At 41.2% G+C, this 27,490-nt stretch overlaps 2 protein-coding genes across 3 annotated transcripts in view; one reads left to right on the top strand and one right to left on the bottom strand.

Moving 5' to 3' along the window:
* Positions 1–3,809: 3,809 nt before the first annotated feature.
* LOC112553976 (ARL14 effector protein-like) lies at positions 3,810–8,249 on the bottom strand. Of its 2 annotated transcripts, none has more exons than XM_025221524.1 (4): positions 7,968–8,249; positions 5,486–5,722; positions 4,367–4,503; positions 3,810–4,100 (listed from the first exon to the last, which is right to left on the bottom strand). In XM_025221524.1, the coding sequence occupies exons 1-4, from the start codon at positions 8,136–8,138 to the stop codon at positions 3,872–3,874; spliced, it is 774 nt and encodes a 257-aa protein (XP_025077309.1). In that variant the 5' UTR covers positions 8,139–8,249; the 3' UTR covers positions 3,810–3,871. The 2 variants fall into 2 exon arrangements, with proteins under 2 accessions (XP_025077309.1, XP_025077310.1); XM_025221525.1 differs by lacking the exon at positions 7,968–8,249 and adding an exon at positions 7,631–7,760.
* A 1,125-nt stretch (positions 8,250–9,374) lies between these two features.
* LOC112554370 (ultraviolet-B receptor UVR8-like) overlaps positions 9,375–27,490 on the top strand; it is an 86,419-nt gene continuing 68,303 nt past the window's right edge. The window contains exons 1-2 of the mRNA XM_025222126.1: positions 9,375–9,764; positions 14,621–14,872. Of these exons, the coding sequence (XP_025077911.1) occupies positions 14,623–14,872 (250 nt within the window). The 5' untranslated portion in view covers positions 9,375–9,764; positions 14,621–14,622. The remainder of the gene's footprint in view (positions 9,765–14,620; positions 14,873–27,490) is intronic.

Below are 27,490 nucleotides of genomic sequence, written 5' to 3'. Positions count from 1 at the left end.
AAGAACAAGCATTTTGTGGACTTGTGTAATGCATGAGGAAGGTTATTTTTAGTTAACATTAAAATGATGCAGTGGATTCAAGCTACAGTGCAACATAGTTCTGGAGTTTATGAGTGCATGGAGTTAAGTGTTAAAAGCACGTGGTGAGAACATTGCAAGTGGCACCGATCTTGCATAGCTCATGATGAGCTGATTTCTTTAAACTACACAGTTAAAGGTCTTATTATTTAGCAGCTGAGTGTCTTTAACACTTAATGCCTTGTGAATATGCAGTTGGACAGACTCTGTGATAATCTTGGCCAGCATAGGATGATGGCATGAATGTTAGGAAGATCATGCAAAATTGCCAGTACTTAAAAATTTGTTACATTTGGCTTGTGTACCCTAACCTTTATTTTTAAGGCAGCTTGTGTCTAGGACTGGCCAGAAGTGTGTGCATGGGACAATCTTCTTGACAATGAAGTTTGACTTTCAATAAATAGTATTATTCACTAAATCTCCAAATTTATCGCTTCAGCTGTTTTGTGTGGACCTAAGGAGCATAGGAGTAACGGGAAATAAAGCTGTTCTGAGTTTTCCTCTTAAGCAATGATGGTTCAACCACTAGCTTCTGCAAGTTTACATCCATGATAGTATTTGCACTAAAAAAAATAGACATGACCTGTAAAAATATCTGGTTGAAGCCTTATGTATAACATGATGCACGAAGAGGATTAGATAGATAAAAATACTGGGAATTACTTCCTCATACTTTGGACAGTGTATCAGAAGAAGCACTGAAGGTTCGCACATTTGTAAACATTTACATCGTGTGCTAATCAACACCAGTATTTGACATCAAAATTTAAACTGTCTATAGATGCCACATGATCCATAGTGATTTTGACAGAATTATGCCAAGTTAGGTCATCTTTTATTATGTTAGCTGCTGCAACAATTGTTTTTCTTTTCAAAGAAGAGCATCTATCAGGCACAAGGAACATCTCAGAAAGTATCCTCAAACTAGCCTTAAGCTACAGTCAGCATTTATTTCTGGAAGCCATGTACAACAGAATTGTGTGTCTACCTGAAAACTTCCAAAAGGTGTGTAACCTGTAATGTGGCCTTCGTTTGTAATGTGAATGTATGCTCTGTCTGGTCTGTTATATGACCATTTTTCAAAAGGCCCACTGTGTTATAATGTCCCAAACATTATTTTTGCTTATTCTGTGCAAACCAAGAAAAAATGTCAAATTTCAGTTTGGTCTATCATTTCCCAGTGTTGTCCAAGGACTTTCGTTTATTACTATATGGCCTTTGCGTTCATAGTAGCTACCAGTCTAGTTTGGGTGATTTTTCTCAGATCAAAAACATTGTTTTATGCACTGCAAAATGCTAGATAGACTTACTGCCCCTGTGTTCACTAGACCTGGCAGCTTCAATGTAACGCCAACAAAAGAAAAATTATACATGCAGAGGTATATACATTAGGTTTATTCCAGCACTGTACCAGAAAAGATAAATGGTAAAATGTCTAAATGAACTAGAACAGGGGTGTCAAACTCAATTACCCAGCGGGCCAAATCTCACATCACACACAAGGTGGCGGGCCGAAGGTTATTATTTATGTCCGATAACTTTTTATTGAACACTAAAAAGATGAACTTTTTGTTATTAATTTTGTGTAAACAAAATCATACAAACCAAGGCTTTGCAGTTTTTCTTTTTAATTTATTTTGTCAGAAGTGGACGTTGGACATCTTTTCCTGACAACAAGTTTGTTTATGTTTGGAGTAAGTTTCTGTGGTGGAGATTCTCAGGATGGATCGACTGCAAGTGTACATCAGTATGACGACTCCTGTGTGATGTTTTGTTGATCTTCATCACAGATAAAAGTTGCTCACACAAATATCTGCTGCCAAACATGCTCAAGATTCGAGGCGCATGTAGACGAAGCTGGGGCATCGTTTGTGGGAGGGAATGAGTAAACTGTGCAGGCCCCACACAGTCGTACTTTGCCTTCAGTCACTCATTACACTTTCTTTAGCTTCTGTTCTGCATTCAGGCTTTTCAACTTGTCCTGATGTTTAGTCTCGTAATGCCATCTCAGATTATATTCTTTGGTCACAGCTATTGTATCTCCACAAAGTAGACACACTGGTCTACCGTGGATATTAGTAAACATGTAGTCAGCCTCCCATTGGCTTTGAAAGACTGTTTTCAAAATCAACTTTTCTCTTGGCCATTTTAACGGCTAGCTTTAATTTGAAATTTGATTGGTATTGAAATTACAAAAATCCCTTCACTACACAGTGTAATGTTCTCGATCTTTATTAAGTAAATTAACATTAACTAAAAGTCTTTAGAAAAGTCACAACACGTGCTTAGCTCTGATCATCTGCCTTTGTTCCCCGACAGATGGCGCACCAGTACATAGGACTAGCGTTAAGTTCACATACTACACACAGCTTTCAATTAATTCTAATAAACAATCGCGTGCTCTGCTCTGCTCTGCTCAGTACTATTTGCTATGACATGTGATGTTATTGCATGAGTATATGTATGTAAAAGAAGATATAATTAGGCAAAAAAGACACAAATCATCAATACACAAGCAGCAATTATTTCTACACCATGGCTTGCTGTTTATACTTGGATACTTATCTCTTTGGCGGCAGTAATTCCCTCTTGACGACGCAGGAACTGGACAGTTAGTATTCCACAGTTGGCACTTATCATCCACAGTCCACGTGTATAATTCACAGCTGACACGTATCATGCACTGATGCACAGTTCGCACATATAATTCGAGATGGTAGATACATAAAAGTCCTTGGAGAAGCTATACTCCCACCAACTTGATCTCCACAAGTTTGTTTCTCACAACTTAACGTCTCATCGAGACGACTTCCGCTCGCCAGCCCGCAGAGTCAGAAAGTGACGAGTTTCTACTAGTCTGAGGCTGAGCTGCCTCATCATACACGTGGGTTTTCCCTAGTCACCCTTTGATTTCGGACCAATTCAGGGAAGTTAACAGGTACTAAAAATCTTCGACCCACGGCCCGTGTTCAGGGCAGGGTGTCCCGTGTCAAAGGTCAGATTTATGGGCCCCGCCTTGACCCTCCCTTCAGGTCATCAACAGGAGCGGTGGTAACTTGACCAGTGCACTGTTGGTGGTCTGTACAAACTTCACTAAACTTAAGGTGACCAGACGTCCCTCTTTAGGCGGGTCAGTCCCGTTTTTGACCTCGTGTCCCGCCTGCTCATCGGGCGGGATGCCCAATGTCCCGCTTTCTGGGAAGTCAATCAAATGTCCCGGTTGTCTTTAAAAATCACTTTTTTTCTGTGTTCTTTGACGGTGATGACACCATCATCGGCACGTGTCCCGCTTTCGCCCCCGAAACGTCTGGTCACCTTACTAAACTCATCCCATCGCTTGCTGTGCTCGACGGAAACTTTTCTGTTGTTTGCCTTCTACTTGTCACCGGGCCATTAACAATGATTTACTAAAATTCATTCGCGGGCCATGTAAAATTTCCTGGCGGGATGGATGTGGGCCGGGTGTTTGACACCCCTGAACTAGAACATTCCATTTACACATTTCAATAGTTGGATGCAACAAATGAGGAAGTAACTACAGTTGGGGTGTACAACATTTGAAGTGATTTGTTAACACTGAATGCTGTACCCTTGCAACTGTAAATAAAGATAAGGTTTTCAACAGTTTGTCTTTACTTATGTGGAATTCAAAAATAATACTTAAAAAGTTTCAGCCACTTTCAAAAGCTTCAAAATGAAAAGGGTAACTCGAAAGAATTAACAACACATAATGATAATCCATCACATTTAAAACAATAGTCATGCTGCCAGTTTGGTGCAAAGATGAACCTGATTAGGAAGCAGTGGTACTAGACCACTTAAAGACCAAATTAGTTCCTTCAACTTCCACCTGTTCGTAGGTCCAGCGACGTCCACTTCGACATTCAGCACCACACTTTTCCGATGCACACTTTGGACAAGGAAAGTGGCACCCAGGACAGTCCTTGTCCAAACAGTCACAAATGTCCAAAGAATTTTCCAGCAGTCTTCCAGTCTCATCATACATCTGATTCAGCTTTTTACTGTCACACAGCAATAAGAAATATTTCACCATAAACAGAATTCATACCTTTTCCTTGGTAATTTCATTATCTCTTAATTGCTATTTTAGCGTATTTTGGAAAAAAATGATTTGATTCTGCTGAGTGCAGTGATTTTTCCTTTCATTATAGTTGATAAGCGCTTTACATGAGAAAACAAAAAAATTTAAAAAAGCTCAATATATGTATGAATGCAACCATCAGCACTAAACTTTTTGGCAACAGTCTTGAAGAAGATATAAACTCACTTTTCCTTGTGTATTTTTCTGTTAAGCTTTCGCATTTCCCTTTTGGATCGCTCTGGATCAAAGTCTGACATAAATGTACCATTTTCGTCTAGTGATATCTTTTTCAGCTGATTTGGTGTCATTTGAAACTTGCCCCGCTGTAAGAACAACAAAAAAAGAAGACACAGCACAGTATTATATTGCTGCCAAAAAACCAATTTAGATAAGTCACAAAAGGGTTTCTTATAATCTGATTTCTAACCTTTTTATTTAACATGAGTATTGAAACAGGAAATGGCATATCTTTCACAAAACCAAATAATAGACAAATGTTAAAAAATTTCTAATTCAGGTTTTGCAGATTAACATCTGATCAACTTTTGTATGAAAAATATCTTGCTGAAAAGTTTGCAGGAGAACAGCATCAGAATATTTAAAAACAAGTAATTTTGTGAACCTACTGAGTCTAGAGGCAGTATGATAGATTATTCTATGGCTAAACCATAATGTGAATAAGGCCACATTTATCATCCAATAGGTGATTCTTAAAAATGAACGAACTTTGATCTAGTTCCTGCATTTTTATTTTATTACATATCCTTTAACCATGCAATAAAATAAATTTAAAAAAACTTTTTAAAACACTTTTTTATTTAAAAAGGGTAAAAATACTTTTTTCCTGAGGTCTAGGGATTTTCTTTAATACATATAACTTGTGAGTGGCACTCTAAGAAATATTTTACAATTCACTCTTTTCCATCAATATTGATATCTTTATAGCTCTGTCATAAATTATTATTGAAATATATGATACCTTATCAATAAATAGATAACTGAAATTTGTGATGATCAGATTTTCAATAGCTTGAGACAGTGCCCCTCATACCTTTATATTTTAGGTTATGTATAAAAGAAAAATCTGAAGACCGAATGAAAAATTACTTTACCCTTTTTAGTACATTTCAAACAAAAGTGTGTTTTAAAAAATTTTTGTTTTGACTTATTTTAAACTTTTTAGTCTTTTTGAATTTCGTAATTGATTTGTTTGGGGTTTACTTTGTGAATTTATTCCATCTGACACTAAATCTGTCATCATTCTAACTCTCAATATAGCCTTCTTCAGTCCTGCATTTGCCTAACTTGTATTTGTTCCAATGTTTCTGATCGTCCTAGTCTTTTTCGCTGTCGATCTCGATACAACCGAACCCCTCGTTGTTCTGTTGACTCAGCTTTTCTTTTATCACGGCGTTCTTCCAATCGCAAACGCTTCTCAGCTTTAGTCTCCGACAATAATTTATCCCGATACTTTTGCCTCTTCTTTTCTAGGCGTCTTTTTCTTTGTGTTGCAGTTTCACCTACATAGAATTTGTTTTTTGTCTGCAACATACGAGAATATGTCTCCATTAGTATAATCCAATTCCCATATCTCTTTTGATTTATTCAAAATGCGGCTTTTGTCACTACTTGATTTTACTTCAAACTCTTATTGTTACTGTTATGCCTATCTATTTTGAAAGTAGCAGAAATCTAAGCTTCCTGACCCCTCATCTATTTTGAATGAATTAAAGATGGCAACTCTTGTCATTTGCACCCTATTTCTCAGGACTGTGTCAATGCACAACCTTAAAAAACCTAATCGAATGCCTGATGGAATCTAGTCTTGCCACGTGGATGTGAAGCCAGATAATAAATTCACAGTGTATAAGGTCCTCTTCATCAGTATAATCCAATTACAACATCTCTTTCAATGTTCTATGTTTATTAAAAATGCAGGTTCTGTAGAAAATCATGCAGAAATAAATTTAAAAAATTTGTTTACTATTTATGGACTGCTAGAAAGGATTTAATATTGCATTGTCAAAAAGAAAAGTAACAATTTTAGGAAATTTAATTTTGCAGACTGGATTCCACCTTCACGTACGACAGATCCTTCCCTTGGATGATTGCATTAAAAAATACATTATAAAACTAAAAAGTTCATGAATGCAGTCAAATACAGGCGGTCCTCAGATTAAGTCAGCCCCGAGTTACGGTGTTTCGTGGTTGCGACACATCTCCCATTTACTGTATAAAGCCTTGTTTCGACTTAAGTGGTTTTGCATCGTAAACGTCTTTATGCGAACTTCTGGTTATTCCTGTTTCACTTTTGATAATTACTGTGTTAGGATATGTGGTAAACGGCACAACATAGGAACGGAACAGCTTAGTAAGTTGAGGACCGCCTGTAGTTTACCCAACAAGAGTTAGGGTATCCGAATGCCAGAAATTCATCAAAGCGACAGATTTTCTCTTTTCTGAAAATGACGTTCTTACAAAGAAGGCTATATTGAGAACTAGAGTGACAGATTTAGTGCCATCATATAAATATTTAGTATTCATAATTTGTATATAATTCATATTGAATTAAAGAAGGGAATAAACTCACAAATTAAATGAAAAAAAATTATAACTTTAAATATAAAAGCGTGAGGGGCACTCTTTGAACACTGGGGCCCATTACACTTTTATTATACTTTTTAAAGAGTAGGATCAATTTGAATCTCGTCTATTTTCGTGTCTGTTCATGTGGAAAAAGTTAAAGGTTTTGTAGCATGTTGTGTTTAATAAAGGAAATTACATGTGACTCTTTCGTTTGTTAGACGAAGTCTCGTAAAATGTATTTTACCCAATTTTAGTACTTTTCAAATCAAAGCGTTTTTTAAAAAATGCTCACTCAGCTCATTTTTTAAAGACTACTTTTTTTAATAAAATGAAGCTTTTGAGTATCAGCTTCATATAAATATATACTGTCTGCTGAACAATTTTTGAAGTTGGTCATGATTTACTTCACTAGCAACTTGTCACCGATTCATAGACGATTAATGGCTGGCTATGGTCAAAATCAACTTCAGGCCGTGGTTGAATTGAAATTTCGTCACCACAAGAATAACACAGCTGTTAGTCTAGTTAGACTGTCCTTGACTGGTGGTAAAATAGTCAACATAGTCAACTGATCAGATGTGAAATTCTCCCTCTCTCTGCTAACATTCTGAGGACTGGTTACGCTAGATATTGCATAATTATCTGACAACAAAGACTGTCTCTATATTCATGCAATAATAATAATGGTTAGGCTTTTAGCATTCAGTTGCACGCTGACGCACATATAGAAACCATCCAAGCTTCTGTAGTGAGAATTCTCCGCGTCTCCAAGTCCGATGATAAACCCTCAAATCAGTCTGCTCCGATAATATACATATTATCAAGATCTGCACGCATATTAAACTAGTTCTGGTGCTTCCTTACCTTTTCTTTCACTTTACTAATAACTTGCTCCTGTTCATTCTTCTGTCTTGAAACTTTCGCAAGACGAGTGCTACTCTGTTCGCGTAACAAAGACGCCATTTTTTTTTAATCCTAAGGGAGAGAACTACTGCTGACTGAGGACGAAGATAATTATTGCCTACACGTAAACATATCGTTGTCTGTAGACACAATAGATTGACAAACAGAAGAAGAAAAAACCTGAAGCATGAAAAGGTATTGAAGAAACAGTTTAACATTCAGTATGCATTAAACAAAAATGATAAGCGTTAGCACATAACTCATGCGATGCGTGCCAATTAAGTGTTCGTCTGCTTACCGCACGGTCCGTTGACGGTTTTGGCTCGCGAAATACGTGCTCGCTGTTTTTCACCGTTTGCGCGCTTTTGCTTGGGCCGGAGATTCGTGTGTTTGAGTCTGGGACGTTTAATGACTCGCCTATGCTTAGGCGTATCCCTCCGAGGACGCCATGGCTGAGAAGGGAGATCATGCTTCATCGGCGACAACTGTCCCTGAGTATTGCGCCACTTCGGCGTCAACGGTCTCCCCTCCAGTGTCGTCTGCGCGCGTTGGCTTGCTCTGCCGATGGTGAATTAAGTTAAAACGAAACAAAGTAGGTTAGGGCCGTTAACTAGTAGAAGAGTGTGTAACAACGACACTACAACAAAAGCCTCGATAATATGTTAATATGATAGTTGAAGTTTCTGTATATGGAAACACGTGTGCGATAAGGACGATAAGTGAAGGTTGGTCGAAAATTCCGATGAATCAGACGAGAGTGATTGCGAAGAATCGTCGTCACTTCCGACCCTGAAGGCAAGAATCATGTTGAATGATGTTCGTTCGTTGATCGAGTCGTGCGAAGATGTATCCATGAACATTTTTGACTCACAGTCTGTCATCGACTCGTTTATTTTAAAAGAAATGAAAAGAAATTGTCGTCAGACGTGCATAACAGACTCTTTTTTTGGCTGGGAACAATGATGCAGAAATAAAAATGTCCATTGTGAAAAAAATGTTTTCTTTTCGACTAACTTCTTTAACTCTAACCTTCTATAACTCGATTTTTTTTTTTTTTTTTTTTATCGTTCCCTTGAAGCTTTGACTTACAGAACTTCGACTGCATACCGAACACGCAAGCAACTGCCGACACAAATGAACAACCTCGCAAACACAGTCCCCACACCATCGCACCCACGCACATCGAAAGGAAAGTATACTTCCCCTCCCCATCTCGCCAAGAAACAAGATTCCACGAACAACGGTACAAGAAATGAAAAGGAAAGAAAAGATACCTGTTACACCCTTCTGGTTAGTTTGATATTATGAAACAAACTCTTTTTTTTTTTTTTGAATACTTGTGTTATTTAAAATTTCAACATGCATTAACATTTTCAGCAGAAAGATATGGCTTGAACCAGTCTCCTTTCAGCGATAGTGGCCGATAGCTATTCTGCAGGACACCATTCACTGAGTGTCTGGGATCAGCCATCCAAGTGTAAAGACACTATAGACATAGCAGAGAAAAATGCTTCACGATTACGTGCGTGCCTGCTTTCAACTATCTGAAGCCAATGTTCCAGGTAGGTTTGTAATTGCTGCAGCAGGACCTTGTTATCTCGCGATTGGCAGTTCTCGATACCGGCGACTTGCGACTATATACACCCCAACACCCATCCGCCCCCCACTGATTGCGAGACTAATGCCAGGTGTTTTGTTTATCCAACCTGCGGCGCGGTGGGCGTGGAGGAGGGAGGAGGGGGGGGGAGTTAACCAGCGACGAGAAAATCGGGTAGCCTGGCGCTAACATGGCATGAATAACGGGGTGGCGAGTAGGACGGGTGGGTAGCAGATAGAGACCCACGTAACGGCCCGCGATCTGTTACCGTTGGAAAACAGCATGTCATGTCTGCTGTGTGAAGGGCCGCACTCGACTTGAAGAGATCACTACGTCAACAAGTCCTGGCGGAAGAGAACTGTCCGACGTCGCGCTGTGTCCACAAGCCGTAGACACGGCACAGGGGGGTCAGGAACACGAGGGACTGCAGACGTAACACGATGCCTCGTAACCCTCGTGACTGAGTGGCTCAGCGATGGGACTAACCTTGGTTCGTGGGTAAGTCCCCAAACTTCAACTATTTTAGTTTTTCTTTTTAGTGTGTTCTGATCAGTGCGTGCATGGTCATCGTCGGCCGAGTTCTTCGAAGAAATATCCGCATTTCGCGTTCCGCAAGATTGCGTTTCACGCCAACACATGTAATCTGTTAATACGTCTGTAGCTATCTTCTGGATGTTTTCATTTTTTTTTCCTTAGCATACCACCGTCACACCGTCTCACATGCCCGCACACGCCTGCCTGACCACGCACGCACGCACAGACGCACGAATGGCCCACTATAGAACACAGCTCCGTAGGTATGGATCGTGTTTCTTTGTCGGACCAGGAGACCCTTTCCGCTGTATCCACCCCTCTATTCCAGGCAGTCTTGCGGAAGCCCTTGTCTCTTGAAGAAGCTATTAAACTCAAAAGCAATGATAAAAACTACGGCTTATCATTGTGTTACTCTATTCTTTCGGCCGAGGTGTTGACGAGTGCTATGAAGGGAGTATAGGCTGGTCTCGCTCTCAGGTGACTGTCGCACATTTCAGAGGAACAATTTGGAGGGTCCCTGAGCATACAGCAATAAATAAATATTTCAAACGTTTAGAAAGAATGCAGTTTTCACTGTTCTTTGTGGTTTCCATCAACGGATCTATTTTTCCCTTTCCAAAAAGATGGTAGGGTTGATTGACATTGAATTAATATTAGCACATTACTACACATTCTGTCAACAGTTTGATAAGGCTACTATCGCAAGCAATGTGCATATTCTTTCGAGAGATGCAGTTTTAACGAACGTTGCTATAGACTTTATTGGTTTCAAAGGAAACATATTTTAAACATAAAACTATTGAAAAATTCTGGAGTAATATCTTTGATTGTTTAGTTGCTTCTCGAATTTTATTGTATGACCAGATTTTCTTTCTTTTCTCCCACTACTTACTAAAATTGTTGACATATCAAATCATGTCATACGTTTTAGAGTTTTCTTTTCAAGAAGTTTTCTGAGAATCGTGGTTTGAATAAATCATCAAAATCAAAATCATGTTATAAGTCTGCGAGTTCAACAAAAAGTGACAGTCGATTTCAGTCAAAGAATCATTATCAGTATATATTTATATCTTATTTCTCTCAACTGGCGACCGATTTTGAGAAGTGACACGAACAGTAGTGTTATTTAGGCCCAGATAGTTTCCAAACCAAGAATGAACGTGAACGTTAGAAGTTCACATTATACAATCCCACAACCTTTAAATGAGTCCAAAGTAGTCCATTAACTGTTCAAATACCCCCTTTCTCTCTTTCTCTTTATGTCCCTTACTCCCGAGTTTATGCTTAGCTGTTGAGTATAATGAAAAACGGTTTTTTAACCTCGCCGTTTGATGGCCTTGGTGGAATGCCTGCTCAACGATAACTGTCACTGAAGGCACACTGGAATCTCGAGAAAGTCTCGTTGACACTCGTGAAATGTCCTTCCAACAGCTGTCAGGGATGAAACAGAAAGGCATCGAGAGATTTACAGTTTCAAAACACCGAAAACAACAAATCACCCGAGAAACGAATGATCCATGAACTTCGGGGACATTTTAGAGCCAAAGAAAGCCCGCCTGTTTGAGTTTGAAGACATTTGAAGACATTTGAGGAGGTTTCGCAGTAATAGCTTAACTCTACCTAACAGTGCTCTTACTTATTCCAGACCCGTGCGCACAACGAGCAATAAACGAACGGGATAAGCACCAAGTGTCTGTCTGAAGACTGTTATAAGAAAAAATGCTAAATAACAAAAAACAGACTGTATTTCTCTAGATCATGCCTGTGTTCAAAACTTTACATGACTCGCCGCCGCTTTCCTTCTCGGCTGCTTAGTTCCTTTAGAGAAAAGCTGATGGTCGTCCCTAGGATTCAATGAAAGTAATTTGGTGAGCGTGTTTGCTTTCGTTGTCCCATCTGTCTGGAATTCCCTTTTCTTCAGGTGAGATATGCATCTTCGTTGTCCATATTTAACCGAAGATTCACTTGATCAGTAGTGCTATTGACTGATAGTGAGTGGTCATTGGTTAGATAACGTAGAGTCTTGTTATGTTGTTTTAATGATCATTTTTTTTTAGCGCTATGAGTCCTTAGGGAACGGCGTTTTTAAGTAATCTTCATTATTATTATTATTACCACCGGTGCCCAACACTTGCCCAAAATTTTTTTATTAGAATATCTCCTCGTGGAAGATATAGGCCATGTGATGCAAAAGTGATGTTTGTAGGCGTATACTTCCAGACGGAAGTGTGTATGTGTGTGCTGGGGTAGGGGGTGGGTGGGAATTGGAGTGTTCACTCGGACTTGGGGAAGTAGTATCTTGTACTGAGTTTTAACCAGTCATCAGAATAAATGTCGCGCGCCACTAGTCCACGCTTAACGTGTCAAGAAAAAATTTATTGAAAGGAACAGAAATTGTGTCGGATCCGACTAATCCGTTTCGTTTTTGGAAATGCTTTTGACGATATTTTAGACGATCGCAAAGATCAGAGAGATTAATTATTAATTAAAAAAACTGAACAATTGTCATACGTGATCGTTATGTATGTTCTTCAAACGCTTTTGGACGAAGAAGTAAAATTGTCAAAAATAAAAAAGTAAAGGACAACAAATTTGAAAAGAAGGAAATGTTTTATTTGAACATATAACTACATTTTAAATAAAACTTTAACTTGAAATGCATAAGAAAACCATGCGGTTATAAAAAGAGAAAATTAATAAGCCAGCATGAACTTTTAGCCGAGCAGAGTTGCAGCTCTACAGAAAGTAAACGCCCGTCGAGTTGATGTACTTTCTATTTTCATATTAAGTTTTTATTTGGATAGAGCCGATGTGTCGATTAAAGTGTTTAATTAAAATCTCACGCAGCGCAGGTTGTGTGTCATTTCGTTTAAATTCGAGGTCTTGTTGAAGGCGCCACCTCCCAGCTTTCTTTACACTTCACACTTTCGAAAGCCTTTGACCCCGTGATCTTGTTGAGAATTAAGGCTCGTTACTTGTTATGTGTGCACTGGGCAGTGCACACTTTTGTTCAAACCCAGTTGAGGTGTAGGTAAGTTGAACAACGTGACTCCACATGACGACGTTGTTAAGTACATGGTGCTTATCGAAGCAATCATTTGTCGCTTGCAGGTCGACGGCAATGTCGGCACGCCATGGCAACACCTGGACCTTTTGACGACCCCGCTCTTGAGACGTAGCGTACCCGGGGTAGGAATAAATCACGCTACAGTTATAGTCAAGATTCGATGAGGCGTGCCTGGCTTACGAGGTGGTTATCATTTAAAATGCATTTGGGTGGGTGGGTATGTGGTCGAATCGCAATCTTTTTAGAGCTATAGAAGAATGTTTCTCTTGGGTGGGGGGGGTGGATTAGTGTTTTTCGCAAACCAACAACTAAAACTATGTCACAGCCAGACATCTACAGATATATCACGACCAGACAGCCGGCCATGTAAGATCTAATAGAGGAGAGGGAGAGAAGGCGGGGGCTGAGACGCAAGGGTACGTGACGTCCATGACCCGTAGCAACTTTACCGTTACGATAGGCGGAATCACGTGCCTCGCAGTTCGCAATGGGTTCAAAAGGGCCTTCAAGTTAAGTGGCTCTCTGTCTTTGAAATCTTGGCAAACGGCAGGTGTCAGCTGTTAAGTGCTTTTCTTTCGAGGCATATCCAAAGATATCCTTGAACTGTTTTCACGAACGCAAACATTCACGCAAACGGAAAAGCCAGCATCTTTAATTCAGATACTCCATGAAGAAAGAGCAATATCTTCTGTTGTTTACTAATTTTTAGGTACATTTTTACAAATAGGGACGAACGTTTGACTCAAGTTTGCCCATTTTTTGGGCCGTCTTGACAAGTCGCAATTGGCTGAATATGTGACATAGTCGCATATTGGACATAAAGCTTCTGTTAAGATGACCCTTTCGTCTCCTTGAAATGTAGGCGTTTATAAATTAATTTAAAGAAAGCAACGCCTTTAAAGATCGCCGGTGTTTTGCCATATTTTACTTCTAATCCTTCCTATTGAATGTTCCATATCATTTGCCTTTCATACAATCAAAATGGTTCCTTTTGAAGCTCTGTGCAGCTAATGTATGAGCTAGTTGAACGAAACGCCCAAGTATTACTAAGCGTATTGTAAGAATATATGAAGGCAGGTATCCTGTTTCTAATGGAACTAATATGCAAAAACATGACCCGAATGCAGACTGTCAATGAAAAGAATGGTGTATTAAAAAAAAATCTAGGGAATCTTCGCCAGTGATAAATTTTGACAAACACATTCTTTCTTCAGTACAATAATGTGCAATGTGTTTTTAAAAAGCCGTGTTAAGGCTTCAAACGTGACTACAAGCGTGGTTCCTCCAAATATTATCCACTTGTGCATCTTCACTAAAATAATCACATTCCTACAGATTGCAACTTGTATTTATTCGGGGGTCGCGAGTTCGTATCTTGGCTCGGACATAACCTTTCTCTGGATGCGACACCAATTTTCAGATCTGACTGTCGGCAGTACTCAGATTTCCTTCACCCATTTTGTGTGTTTGAGCATTCGTGCGTTCGTGTGAAGAGAGTCGTGCTTACCCCTAATAGGCGTCGTGTTATGCCTCTCTGTGTTTCACTTGAGTGTTGTAAAGCTCGGTGATGTGTATGAGGCTGGGCTCTGCAAATAAACTGTTTTATCACATTTGTCAGCTGCTAGGGTTAATGCTTCGGGAATGTATGGAATATATGCAAATAATAATAATAATAATAATAATAATAATAATAATAATAATAATAATAATAATAAATATTTTATCAGTTTCTTGAAATAAAATTCATTTACAGACATGGATGGAAGCAATGACACCGGAAACAACAGTCGTACAACACTGAACTTCTCTGACAATATTTCCACGAACTCAATCCCACATGGCGAGCTGCTTTGCTGGGGATGTGGAGAGTTTGGACAACACTGCCACGGTCATAGCGGCGACGTGGGTTTTTCAGACGCGATGGTTGATCCCTGTAGCCTGGAAGGGTCTTCAGGAGGCGTGTCTGCAGTGGCGTGCGGTTCAAGCCACACTGTTCTAGTAACAGGTCAGTATATAGCATCAGCAGCATCTCCTTTGACTACGCATCGTGTTTTTAGTCTTTACACCTACAATTGACCTCAATGATGTGATTTGATTTCGGTGATTTATTTATCAGTTCGCCAGACCACTAGGCTGGACTATGAGGATATATGATGAGACAATAAGAGATAGTCAAGTAGGTCTCAACAGTATAGCAATGATTTTCTTTTTTTCTCTCTCGCTCTCACAACGGGAAGCGTCTAAAAACGTGTGTAGAAAGTTGAATATTCAGTAACTGTTCTTTGAAACACTTCGCGACTTCTTTTTTTCAAACCCTCATACACACGCACACCATCGTGCATAAACACATTCTGCTTGTTTATTTTTAATTATTTCTGTTGTCGCGGGTCGGAAATAAATTTGAGGCAATACTCAAAGGGAGACAAAAGCGCTGCTGTTCACAAGATTGAAATTACGAAGTTATTGCCCTTTGACTGTCCAATCAGTAATAGATAACTGCGCTTATTAAGCCTTCCATTCCCTGCCATCACATCTCAAAGAAAGAAAAGAACAAAGGTTTTTACTTTTCTATGGAGAAAGTGAATAGACTAGAATTTTAGTCGTTTATGTACATGTCTTTTAGTAAACATAAAGGCAGTCCACGATGCAAAAGTTTCAGACTCAACATTTTTTTTATTAGTAATGCAACTTAATTAGAATCGGAAGAGACTAGTAAATTCATAACTTTAAATCAAGGATCATCGAACCCATCTTTTGTTTTGTTAAAATGTAGTTATTGTTTCTTTTTATAATTTTTACTTATTATTAATAAAGCTACATTGTAAGGTCAATGGTGAAATACGATGCATTTCATATTTTAATTGCTACGTTCATTCCTCTCTTTTTCTCTGACACCAAACTATTTTCGGCAAGGCTCCCGTCAGTTATCTTATGACTGACAGAGTTTTGTGAAAGCGAATGTGATTTTAATGAGCCACTAAACTCGACCGCAGAGAAGATCGTCAAAAGTTTGAGGGAGGCAACTGTTGCAATTTTTGTAAAGATTGCTATAAGGATTTCCTTCCCTTTGATTATAGATTTCTTGAAGCATCGCCCACCAAGGTTTCTTTTTTTCCATGTATTACTCACAGTTAGACGTGAAACGCGTTATCATGACACACATGTACTGATTCTTGTTTTCTCTTTTCACTTTTGTTCATAATTTTAGTGATTTTGTTGTGCAGAAAACTGTCGTTATTGAGTATTGATAAAACACATGCAAGGTTTAACCAAATGCAGTTAAGAGATGTGTGCTTCTCGAATTTATATGAAGCTGTCAATATGTGTGTGCGAGAGGTCCCCAGCAGTGGGAATTCATTTTTACGCGCATGGATGCACACACGTAGGGACACACACACATGCGCACGCACATTTAACCGACGCGGCATGAGTGCAGTCATATCTATATTTTATTCAATGAATGACAAAGTTAAGCTCCACAGTCTGCATCCTGTGCCCCTGGCACGGTATACCACTTATTGTCCTTACAACAACGAGACTGTGAGAAGAACTTTTTTTTTTTTAAACATGCTTCGATATTAAATTGAAGACATTAAACAACCAAAACCCCTTCCCCATGATACTGAAGCAAGATATTTGTTGTGGTCTCACGGACTGTCCGCGAAAGCGCGGGCGCATCCAGATTTAACGGCCGCATGCGAGACACTGCCGGCCGCTAGGTGGCGACACAAGGCGCACGTGATGTATGGGCCTTGGCGGCTGAATCACCGGCGCGTGGAGGACGACAGGCTGGGACGACGCGGCGTGTAATTAAAACGTGGCTTCCCCAACACTCCAGCTCTGCGAAGCATGCTTGTCCTCGCTCTCGCTGTCTTCCTTCCGCCCTGCACGCCACTGCTCGTCTCCCATTGATCAAACCGCAGCCGCCGACGTCACGCCCATGGCAGGGAAAGCCAGGAACAATTCGGTCTGCCTGTCTTCGAGTCTTTCGATTGCTGGAGAAGAGTTTTATAAAAATTGCTTTTGGTTTGTTTGTGACTCTGTTACATTTATTTTCTCGATCTCTTTCTGTACTCAGAAGTCACAACTTGTCGCGCGCTGCCCTTTGATCTGGTCTGCGAGCACACTGAGAAAGTTGGTAGTTTTTTTTTTTTTTTTTTTAACGAAGGAACCAGCAGAGAAGAGTTTATCAAGAGGTCAAACAGCTGGTTATGTAAACAGGTGCAGCGTGCTTGAAACGAGATCTGAACCCTGGACCTCCGATGATTACTGTACTGGTAACAAGACTGTCGGACTGAGTGCCAGAGCAAGAAAGGAAGAGAGAGAGAAGAATAGCACTCGTGCACAAGAGTGTGCGCGAGAGAAAGACAAAGATATCAAGAGTACATCGTGAATCTTTGGGTATCCCAAGGACAAAGACATTGATCACACCCAGTACTGTGCATTACGTGCGTTATTTTATGGAAGAAGAGGAACTTCCTTACATCCCGACACTGATGCCACACATTTTGATTACAAAATTAAATAAGCTTCACTCAAATTTGTACATGCAAAGTTTGCAATAAAATAACAGTTTGCAGGACAAATACTTTTCAGACAATCCAGATATCCCCATAGATGATGATCTATTTTAGAATACAATTCTTTCTCCATTTTCTGGAAACGTTGGGCACCAATACACGCACGCACACACATGAACATGCACGTGCGTACATACAAAACACTCCGTCCATTCCGAGCGTTTAAGTCCCACCATCCTAACAGCTTCTGGCCTCAAATTGGCCTAGGAGCAGCGGCCAAGGGCTCTGTGGTTTATTTTGCAAGTTATTTTCCTGTTTTCCTGTTTGCTCCTCGCGGAGCAATCAAGCTTGATCTTTGTTACTCAACCCACGCGATAAATCGGATCTAATTTCCTGCACGGGGCCTCATCTTTGATCCCGAGTCTGGCGACGGTGCTGCCAGAAATTTGGAAACCATCTCTCTCGCTCTTTGTCTCTTCCCACCCTTGCGAGTTGTCGTTCTTTTTCGAAAAGAGTGATTGCCGCTTCTGGCTTTGGTGTCTGTCGAACAGGGAGGCAGATTATGCCTTTAGCTAGTCAAAGGTCAGCTTTAACCCTCCCATTCTCGACACCCCATCCCCCAAACCGGGTGACATCTGGGGAAGGGAGGGAAGGGCAAATTTTATCTCGCTTGTCTTTACACACAAAGTGGGATGAATGAACACGAAGGAGAAATCAGAAAGGCTGTTTAGTCATCAGCGTGGGAGGTTTGGGTCTGTAATCGAAGATTTGCCCCAAACCCTTAAAAAAAGTTGACACATTTCCCCTTCATTTGTTATCTTTCTCCTCTGACTATATACCCTTTTTTCGTTCTGTCCCTGTTCATCTCATTCTCTCTCTCTCACTCACAGACACTCGAGAAAGAGAGACAATATAAAAGGCAAATGCCGACCTCCGTGTAAGATGTTAACATAGATAACAATAAATAAATGACTGGGTGAACACTTAAACCATCATTTCGCTAAAAGGGCAGACGGCGCAGAGATCAAGAAAAGTTGCACTCGAGTGCACATACAGATCGGTACAAAGTAAATACACTCTACACTCGCAATTCGAATGTTGCCATGGTTCCCTCTCTTGTCATGAGACTTTTGAAGCTGCATTAGCAGCCGCCTATTTCAGATGGTGTTTGTACAAGCTCCCTCTTCCCCCGCATGTGTGTGTGTGTGAGAAAAATGAGAGAGAGAGATGTGCGTGTGTCTGTCTGCGTGTAGCGCTAAGCAAACATTTCTAGCCAGGGGAGGCCATTCAGATTATTACTTTATGTAGATGACGCCATCCCCATAGATTGTGCACCCTGACGATGACTTAGGGTAATTATGGCGCGTGCAATGAGGTTTGCGGCCTCTATACTTTTGGCGTTTTTCAGGGGAGGGCCCCAAAGAGGTGTCAGTTGCGTCGGGACCTTTTAACACATGGCCCTTTCAAACTTCCCACAAAGTAATTTATCGATGCTCCGGCCCGGCTGAGTCATGAACTCTCAATTATATTTCGCGACCGAGGCGAAGCCCCCTCGGCCATTATTGTTCCATGAAAAACCATCGTTCAATTTATGAAAGGCTTTATTTTTGAAGACGCGGCGATAGGAGATATAATTTTCATTTCAAACGCAGCGTGGGGGCCTCATCTTTTGCACGCGCGCCCAAGACTGGATCACTTGACAGGCAAATCGAGACGCGAATGAAAAGCAGGGAGATGAGGCGAGGAGGAGGAGGAGGAGGAAAGAGGGAGGGGGAGGTTATCCGCGAGGACTTCTTGTTAGAGCAAGGAGTTTCGGGCCCTGAGCTGCCTTCATCTTTACAAATGGCCATAGCCCGACACCCTTTAATACGGACACTCATGTTTTGTTACCGGCATTTTGCAGTTTGGGTTTTTTCCCCCTTCTTTCCTTCTTCGTGATTTTTTTTCCTTTTTGGCTTTTAATTCAGTTTTCTCGTATTGAATGTAGTTTGTCTTGGTAATCTTGGCTCTTGTTTGTAACAGCTCTCTTGCGAAAATTACAGATAATCGTTTTCGTCATCATCATCGTTAATGCCGCTACCACCCGGCTTCGTCACCACGTAGTCTTTTTCTTGATATGTGTTCTTTCATTCTGTATACGTCCAATTTTGTTTTTCTCTCCTCTTCCATCTGTCTCGCTTCTTCTTATTTTCTTTTAATACCCTCTGTCTATCTACCGTATAGCTCTTCTCTCTCTCTGTCTTTATGTAAATATGTGTGGTTGGGTGCGCGTGTGCTCAGATAGATAGGTTAATGTCAATCTATGAACAGATATAAATGGACAAACTGCAAAACATGTTGGCTTCAGAAAAAAAAATCCCGCTGTGTGTGTGTGTGGCTTAGTGTTGGGAGATGAGGGAAAGAGACAGAAATTGTGAGTAAAACCGTTCACTTTCCCAGAATTTGCCTCTTCCATTTTCTGTAGGCCTCTTATTTATATTGTATTTCATAATATATCATGAACAATAGTAATAATTGTATTGTTGTTATAGGTTGTAATGTTTATTATTTTAATCTTTCAAATTTGCTTTTTATTTTTAAAAATGGCCCTGCTAGTAGTAATTCACATTGTCTTGCTGGAATAGTTTTGTTCCCCGTTAACAGTCTATGAGTCGTTTTTATACTAACACATTGTATGACAGAGAATCAGAAAACTTGAGAGACTTAAGTCATGACTGATTCGCTGAAATAATTTTTTGGGTTAGAGTGGTGATTTGAAGTCCTCATCCCTTTCTCATGGAGTATCATTAAAATTGCCACTTATCTTCTTTTATCTAATAATTCATTCCAGAAAATTCTTTTTATCAATGATCATGTTACCTTCGTCATCAAGACATAAGTACATAAATATGATTTTCCATTTTTAAGTCATTAAAAGAGCTTTTTTTTCCTTGGAGACCAGTGACAGGAAGCAATAAACTTTTAATTACTTTTGTTATTCATTACTTTGTTGAGAAGTGGTTTCTAGTTGTTTTTTTTTTTTAATTGTATTAAATGGTTTAGAAAAAAATCGGCTCAGATTTTTTTCAGCATATCTTGATTGGCTTATTTGGTGTAAAGCCAAGAAAAAAAAAGTGCGACGTATTACCGATTTAAAGTATATGCAAGCTTGGACTATTTAGTACGCATGACAAAGATGGTTCAGAACTGGTCAGAACATTACCGGAAAAAGGCTAAGTTTTCGGTTGTTTAAATAAATAGATAAATAAATCCCCAACTTAATAGATCAATCTGAGGACGAAAGAAAACTTTCACTCGTGGGTCAAGCAGTGAACATGAAGACATAGACATAACACTTTTTTCCCCTTTTTTTTCTTACGACATGAGTAGGAAGATTTTCCTATCTCCTCAGATGTAGCTCCTGGAGTTGTGGCGGGGGGTTAGGGGTGGAGGGAAAGAGTTGGATGCCATGATTTACCAGGGTCTGGGGCGAGTGTAAACGAAGGTGACACCCTTCGGCAACTGGCATGCGGCTGCGCGACCTTCTGCCAGCCACAGAGTCCATCATTTTACACCGCTGGATCCCGCGCTCTCATCGCGGGGCCGCGGGAATTTATATGCACGTAAATTCGGCCCCTTCTCGACACGCAACCCGCGCCAAGATGCGAAATAAAAATGAATTCTGTCAGCCGACGCATCACTCATTCAAATTCCCCCCGAAAATTTAGGACGATTGGTTAAAGCTACAGGGATTGCGAGAGGAAAATGGAATTGGGGGAAGGTCTAAACCCTCGATAATCACCTCATCCATAGCCCAGACTGCCTGTTCGCGGCCATCGCTCCGCTAGCCTTATTGGCGGCCACTTGTTCTTGACAAGGCGAGGTTAAGTATAAGATGCACAGCTCCTGCAACTTTCTCACCCGCCTCCCTCGTCTTGCAATGTGCGCCTGATGATGAAGGGCGCTCGGGAGTGTAACATAAAGGTGAACAGCAGCAACTTCATTACCAGCAGCGTGTCTGCCCTTTGCCGGAGCTGTAATGTGGTTGATGCTGCTGCTGCAGCAGCTGTAGTGTAGTTGATGACGACGTTGCAGCTGTAGTGTTGGTAATAACGCTGCAGCTGGTAATCTTGAGCAACCGCTGCAACCTGCTGGTAACGAACAGCAACACGGGTAGCGCAACATTCAGGGACACACAGACATACCCAGTCATCAGCATTGAGGTGAATAAAGATATTTCCACAGCAGAATTACGGTGAATAGATATATCTTTCAGCAGAATTTAGGGGAATAAAGACATTTCCACTCAACATCATTTAGGGGAAGATATAAATAAACCAGTAACATCTAGCAGAATAAAGAAATCTTCATTAGCAGCATTTCAGGAAATAAAGATATCCACGTGAACAGCACTTAGGGAAGTAAAATTAGCTTAATCAGCAGTATTTAGGGGAATAAAGATATCCTCATTAACAGTATTTAGGGGAATAATTATATCACTAACAGCATTTAGGGAAAAGCGATATTGTTATCTGCTGCATTTTATGGGAATAAAGATATTCTCATCGGGTATATTAAAATAATAATGAAATTCGCAGAAGTAGCATCTGTGAGAATAGAATCACCGGTAGCAGTAATTTGGGAAATGGAAATATTCCCACCAGCATTACAGCCGGAGCGGACAGACATTTTGTTGGCGAGCTTGTGTGACATTAAGATGGATGCCTGGCGGATTTCTATGACGATGACTACGACCTAGACACCATCAATATGCTTTGTAAATAAAAAAATGTAATGTAGAAAACCTTTTTGTGAAACAGCAAAGCACGCAAGCTATGAAAAAGACTTGCAAAACAACAAACAGAACGTGAACATGCGAACTGCAGAGAACAGCTCAAGGAAGCTGGCGAAAAAGGTCGAAGACCTTTCATCGTCTTAACCCTTGACCCCCTCCTTCCATAATCTTTTTTTCTCCGACTCCCCCTTGCCTCCAGCTCATCCCGCCCAGGGCCCGGATCTTGACAACAGTTCATTTGCGCCTGACGGAAGCCACATTGTGTATCCTAGTAACCGATTCCTTAGGTGTCCCCTGGGATCAAGCGAGTCCAGATTCGTGGTAGGGTATAGTCACCCAGGGGCTCCCTGTGTAATAGTCAGCAGTGGTCGCGCGGTTTCTGAATAATACAGCTGGGGGGCGACCAAGGGCGGCAGGAAATGAAGACTTAAGGCGACCGAAGTACGGGCGGAAATGTGCGTACGCGCATGTGCAATGATGTGTACTACTGGACGAGAGTTTGAGATGATGATTGGAGTGTGAGTGGGTTCGTTGGCGTGTGAGTAAAATAATTATAAAAGCGTTATAAGTATTTTTAAATTGATCATCTTATTCAAGAATAATTGCCTTGCAAAAGTATAATTAACAGATGATGGGGAACCTTTTTTTCCTTCAGGTGCCATTTTGATATTTGTAAAATCATTCACGAGCCGAAAAAATATTTATTTTCTTATTTTCTCCCTGTACAAACTCCTAAACTCCCGCCAATTCCAACTTTATTGCCAAATCACAAGTGTTAGTTGTCTGACCACGATCGTCTGAACGAGATGCCACCAACGGAAGAGTGCGGGTGGGTTTTAAGGGAGTCGTCTGCAGCCGTGGGTCGTTAGGACCTGTCTGCTCACAGGCGGCAGCACCAGTCTTGCCCTCTGTCCCCTTGCTAGAGCATGCAGTCTTTAGCACCACCACGGCTCCTTTCGCTTACTTCCAGGAACCACCCCCACCCCCAACTCTGCGTCACTCCGCAACAACGACATCCTTAATTGTCCCACCAGGGTTCGAATTGCTTGAAGAACTGGAATCGGAAAACTAATGGATCGTGCCGCACATCGGCTGGGGACGGGACGTCACGGCTCATGAGTAGTGTTTGGTCCACGCAGGAGGACAAAGACGGCGAGAATCGCGCCTGATCGCGATGGTCTGTTCGAGAGTGGCCGGGGTGGAGGTAGGGTAGGGTGGGTGTGTGTGGATGGAGAGGTACGGAGGGGGATGGAAGATGGAGGAGGAGTCCGTCCGTCCGTCCGTCCCACGCGAGAACGTGTCCGCCCTGTCACTTTTTGATTCCACTAAACGAAGCAAACGAAGCGGAATGGGACGACGAGAGGTCAGGTGTAATCAGGATGTGTCAGATTGTTCGGTTCAAAGTTTCTTCGAAAGGTTAAAATCGTGGCGTTTCAGAAACTGTTGATATATTCGGTATATACTTAACCGGAGATCTGTTTTCATTCCTGTTTGTAAGTCAGATGACTGGGTGATCAACGAGTAGGTGAGTGGGGCTGCAGAAGTTGAGGTGGTAGTGGTTTCTGTTACAAGTCTTTTTCCTTGCATTCCTCAGTGTAGAGTCCAGGGCAAAAGTGTCACATTTAAAAGTTCTTCTCTTAGTAGTCCACCAGGGTCAGTATCATACAGTTTTGAAAAAATAAATTATTTTTTTAGTCTAGTGTTGCATGCTTAGGGTTCCCTCCGTTCTACAACACCAGTATGTTGTATGCTTACTCTAAACGCACTCACATACACGCACGAGCACACACCCTTCCCTATTTTCTCCCTCCTTTATTGTTGCTTTTTTTAAATTTGCAAACTGTGTTACTGCATTTGTTTCTTCGGGTAGTTTTTCGTGAAAGCCCGTGAAGCTACTATACTGCCAAACAACGAACGTGCGCTACATCAGGGTTTTTGCTTTTATTATTCTTCGAGCGCATTTACTGCTCTCCCTTGTGCCCTCTTCTCTTGCGCTATTAATGATCACCAAGGGAGAGAATCGGCTACACTGTGAGGCCGGGTCAGTGCACTACTGGTGTTCACTGTAGTAATTGTCAGACAGGTTCACTGCACTTCTATCGCTTGCTCTCCAGTAATCGAGTGTCACGGTGCTCCGAGCTGGGATGTTCGTGGGCACAAATGACCATCGCCCTTCGCTACTCATTAGGTCCGCGAAAGATTTACAGTCAAGCCCTCCTGAGAGCATAATGAGAAGGTTGGCTAACCTGACTTAGGGACAGGCTCGGAAAAAAACCGAAAAATGAGTTTGTAAATAGGCTTTAAATAAAACAGCCACACCCACCGTCTACAAACCATTCAAAAAGGCCATGCAACCACAACAAACGGAAGCCAAATCCGAGGGAACAGTTCATGACATTTTGCGCGATGATGATGATGATAATAATAATAATCACGATGATATGGTAATAATGAAAGGCATTCTCTTTCTACCATCCGCTGTTCACATTCCTAAAAAGAGAGATGGAAACAATGCGAACGACCATAAAAAAAAACAACAACAACAACCCATCAATCACCCCAACAACCAACCAACCCAACAACCAACAACGAACCCAACAACCAACAACCAACCAACCTAACAACCACAACCAACAACCAATCAACAAATAATCACAACCAACAAACAACCACATCCATAACCAACAACAACAAAAAACAAGAAAAAACCCCAACAAACAACAAAAACAAAAATGAAGTGTACCAAAAAAAAAAAAAAATCAGAAAGAATAAACAAAAGAAGGACAGGATGAAGCAAAGATTATCAGAAGGCAGAGTCTGATGCAAGACAGAACTGTTTTGTGGTCTCTCGGGGACCCCAAAGCAGACACTTTACACGACCAGACCTTCCGACTCGAAATTTAGCCATCAGGAGGCGCTGCAACCCGCGAGGATAGAGTTGTCCCTCTTTCCCACTCCCCGGGGACTTGTCGCCCCTGACATGCGCGCCTTTTCCCTTCCGTGTCGGAGGCCAAGGGGCCGCTCCAACGAGTATTTTGAAGTGGCGAATGAAGGTCTGAAAATGGCAGCGATGTCAACATGTAATGGATGATGTGCTGACTACTTCCGAGGACAGCACGCCACGTGACAAGCATTGTGGGGAGCTACTAGCTCTCCTCTCCAACACCTCCTGTGATTCTTAGTTTATTTACTTTACGTCAGTGAGAATATCCAAACATACATACACGCGAATATATATTTAACTTTTTATCATAATTGCATAAATATTCATTTTCTCCGCAAAATAGACCCATCTATTGTCTACATTGATAAACAGTCTTTGTTCATAAAGGGCAGCTTAAAAAGTTGTAATCTCTCACAGTCCATAAAGTGTTAGTAAATTTTAAAACAATTGTCGGTTTTTGAGTTTAAAATACAATTTCCTTCATTTATACCTGCGCGTCCCCAAAACGGTGAAGCGGAAGAGAGGGTGGGAGAAGAACACATGCCCTGCAAATCTTGCCATTGCCGCCTCAAAGATAAAATGTTCACGCCATGTCAAGCTGCAAGCCACAACCCTGTGGTAGCCACAGCCGCCCCCTTGACTTGCTGGACCGCCCTCTCTCTCTCTCCTCCACCACCCCTTCTCTCTCTCCCCCTAGTCTAGGCAGGCTAGGCAGCTAATTTCCCCTTTGTGCTTTATGACCAGCTGTAATTGCATGGTTGCATGATGACGAATGGCTGTCTTGGACCTGAGCGGCAGTCCCTACCGTTTTCATCTCCTAATCAAACGTAGGCTTATGCGAATGGCATGCAAACTGTGGTACCGGCCGCAGCCGGCTCTTCGCCGCTACTATAAATCTGCCGTCATGATATTCCATTTTGATTCCGATTCCAGACGCGCAACGCTTTCATTGAATGGTCTTTTCTTTTCTATCCTAATTTTCATTGATTCCTCTTCTGTTTCCAGCCCCCAACCCCTTCTCCCCACCCTTCTCCCAAGCTCTACGTCATACGCAAAACACATGGTAACAGCCCAACACCACCACCGCCACCGCCACCATCACCACCACCACCATCACCATCACCATCACCGCCACCATCACCATCACCGCCACCACTTCTCACTTAAAACCATCTCTCAGTGTTTATCTTCAGCTGAGCTGCTCGTTCCTCCTGGTTAACATTGTGTTATATATTCTTAATGGAGAAAGAGAAAGAGAAAGAGAAAGAGAAAGAGAAAGAGAAAGAAAAGATAACCATGTCTAAGGGATGATTTCGTTTATCAACATTACTTTCAACATTACCGCCATGTCTGAATCCTCGTTTTTCAGTTTTGTCAACGTCTGTTGTTCGTCAGCAATGATTTCTTTTTTCTTTGCTTATTTTTTAATTTGTTTATTTGTTGTTTCTTCCTTATCTCTCGATGTTTGTTTTAACCTTTTCTTTTCCTTTTTGTCCTGTCTTTCTTATGTTTATATTTACACTACTAGTGCACAAACTTGCAGCTAATGATGTAACGGGCTGCATGACTTTAAGGTACCCCTCCCATCACTAATGATCTTTTCAACAGTTCTGACACTATTTTATTCAAGTACGACCAGAACCGTCGGAGCTGTAGCTTAAGCCAATTCTGGTTTGATTTTTTTTTTTTTTTTTTTTTGGTTGGTGGGGAGGAGGAGAAGCAGCAGGGTCTATTAAAACTGTTTACTTCTACCACAGTTCAAATGAAGATAAACGACTGTCTACCGTCTTCAACTACAACAGCTCAGTAACAGGTCATTAAAGTTTAACGCAATTACCGTTTCTGTTATCGTTGGTAATGATGTTGGTGGTGCTAACCCACCGCAAGCTCAAGTCTCTTTCCCACCTAACCTTTAATCATCTTCTTGCCGTGTAGCTTGCATCGTACATCTCCTCCCTTCGCTAGTCTGCACTTCCATGTTGACTGAGTTCGTTTTCCGACATGGACAAAGGTCGACCTCAAAATATCAGTTTATTTACAAAACTTTATTGGTTTTGCTATTTATTTATGTACCAGCTTACTGATGCTCATTCGCTCCATCGTCTGCTCGGTCAAGCAGCTCGTGCTTGCGACTCACTCTGCTGCGGAGGCTGGCTTGACCCCCCATCCATCAATCGATGGGTGAAGGCGGAGTGGGAAGCGGTCAAACTCAATAGACGCAGGCAACCGCAAGTTTTAACTAGATTTCAAAACAAAAGCTGCAATTTGCCTGAACTTGTTTGAACTCGCGTTTGGCCAAATAAAACGTGACAGAGCTAGGAGACCAAAACATGGGACCAAATGTTTAATGGGACCAAATCGAGTTAGACGCCAACGTTGAGCCGC

This window comes from Pomacea canaliculata, linkage group LG13, assembly GCF_003073045.1.
Source record: "Pomacea canaliculata isolate SZHN2017 linkage group LG13, ASM307304v1, whole genome shotgun sequence".
NCBI classification, from domain to species: Eukaryota; Metazoa; Mollusca; class Gastropoda; order Architaenioglossa; family Ampullariidae; genus Pomacea; species Pomacea canaliculata.
Note: the sequence above shows the minus strand (reverse complement) of the source record. Positions and strands in the feature narration are given on the sequence as shown.

Bases quoted from the DNA above. Each gene is read 5' to 3' on its own strand.
- LOC112553976 (XM_025221524.1), bottom strand. From the start codon at position 8,138: ATGATCTCCCTTCTCAGCCATGGCGTCCTCGGAGGGATACGCCTAAGC. The intron at 5,723-7,967 runs GTAAGCAGACGA...CGTATGTTGCAG, and splicing joins AACCGTCAACGGACCGTGCG to ACAAAAAACAAATTCTATGT. The intron at 4,101-4,366 runs GTGAGTTTATAT...GCTGTGTGACAG, and splicing joins AGAAAAATACACAAGGAAAA to TAAAAAGCTGAATCAGATGT.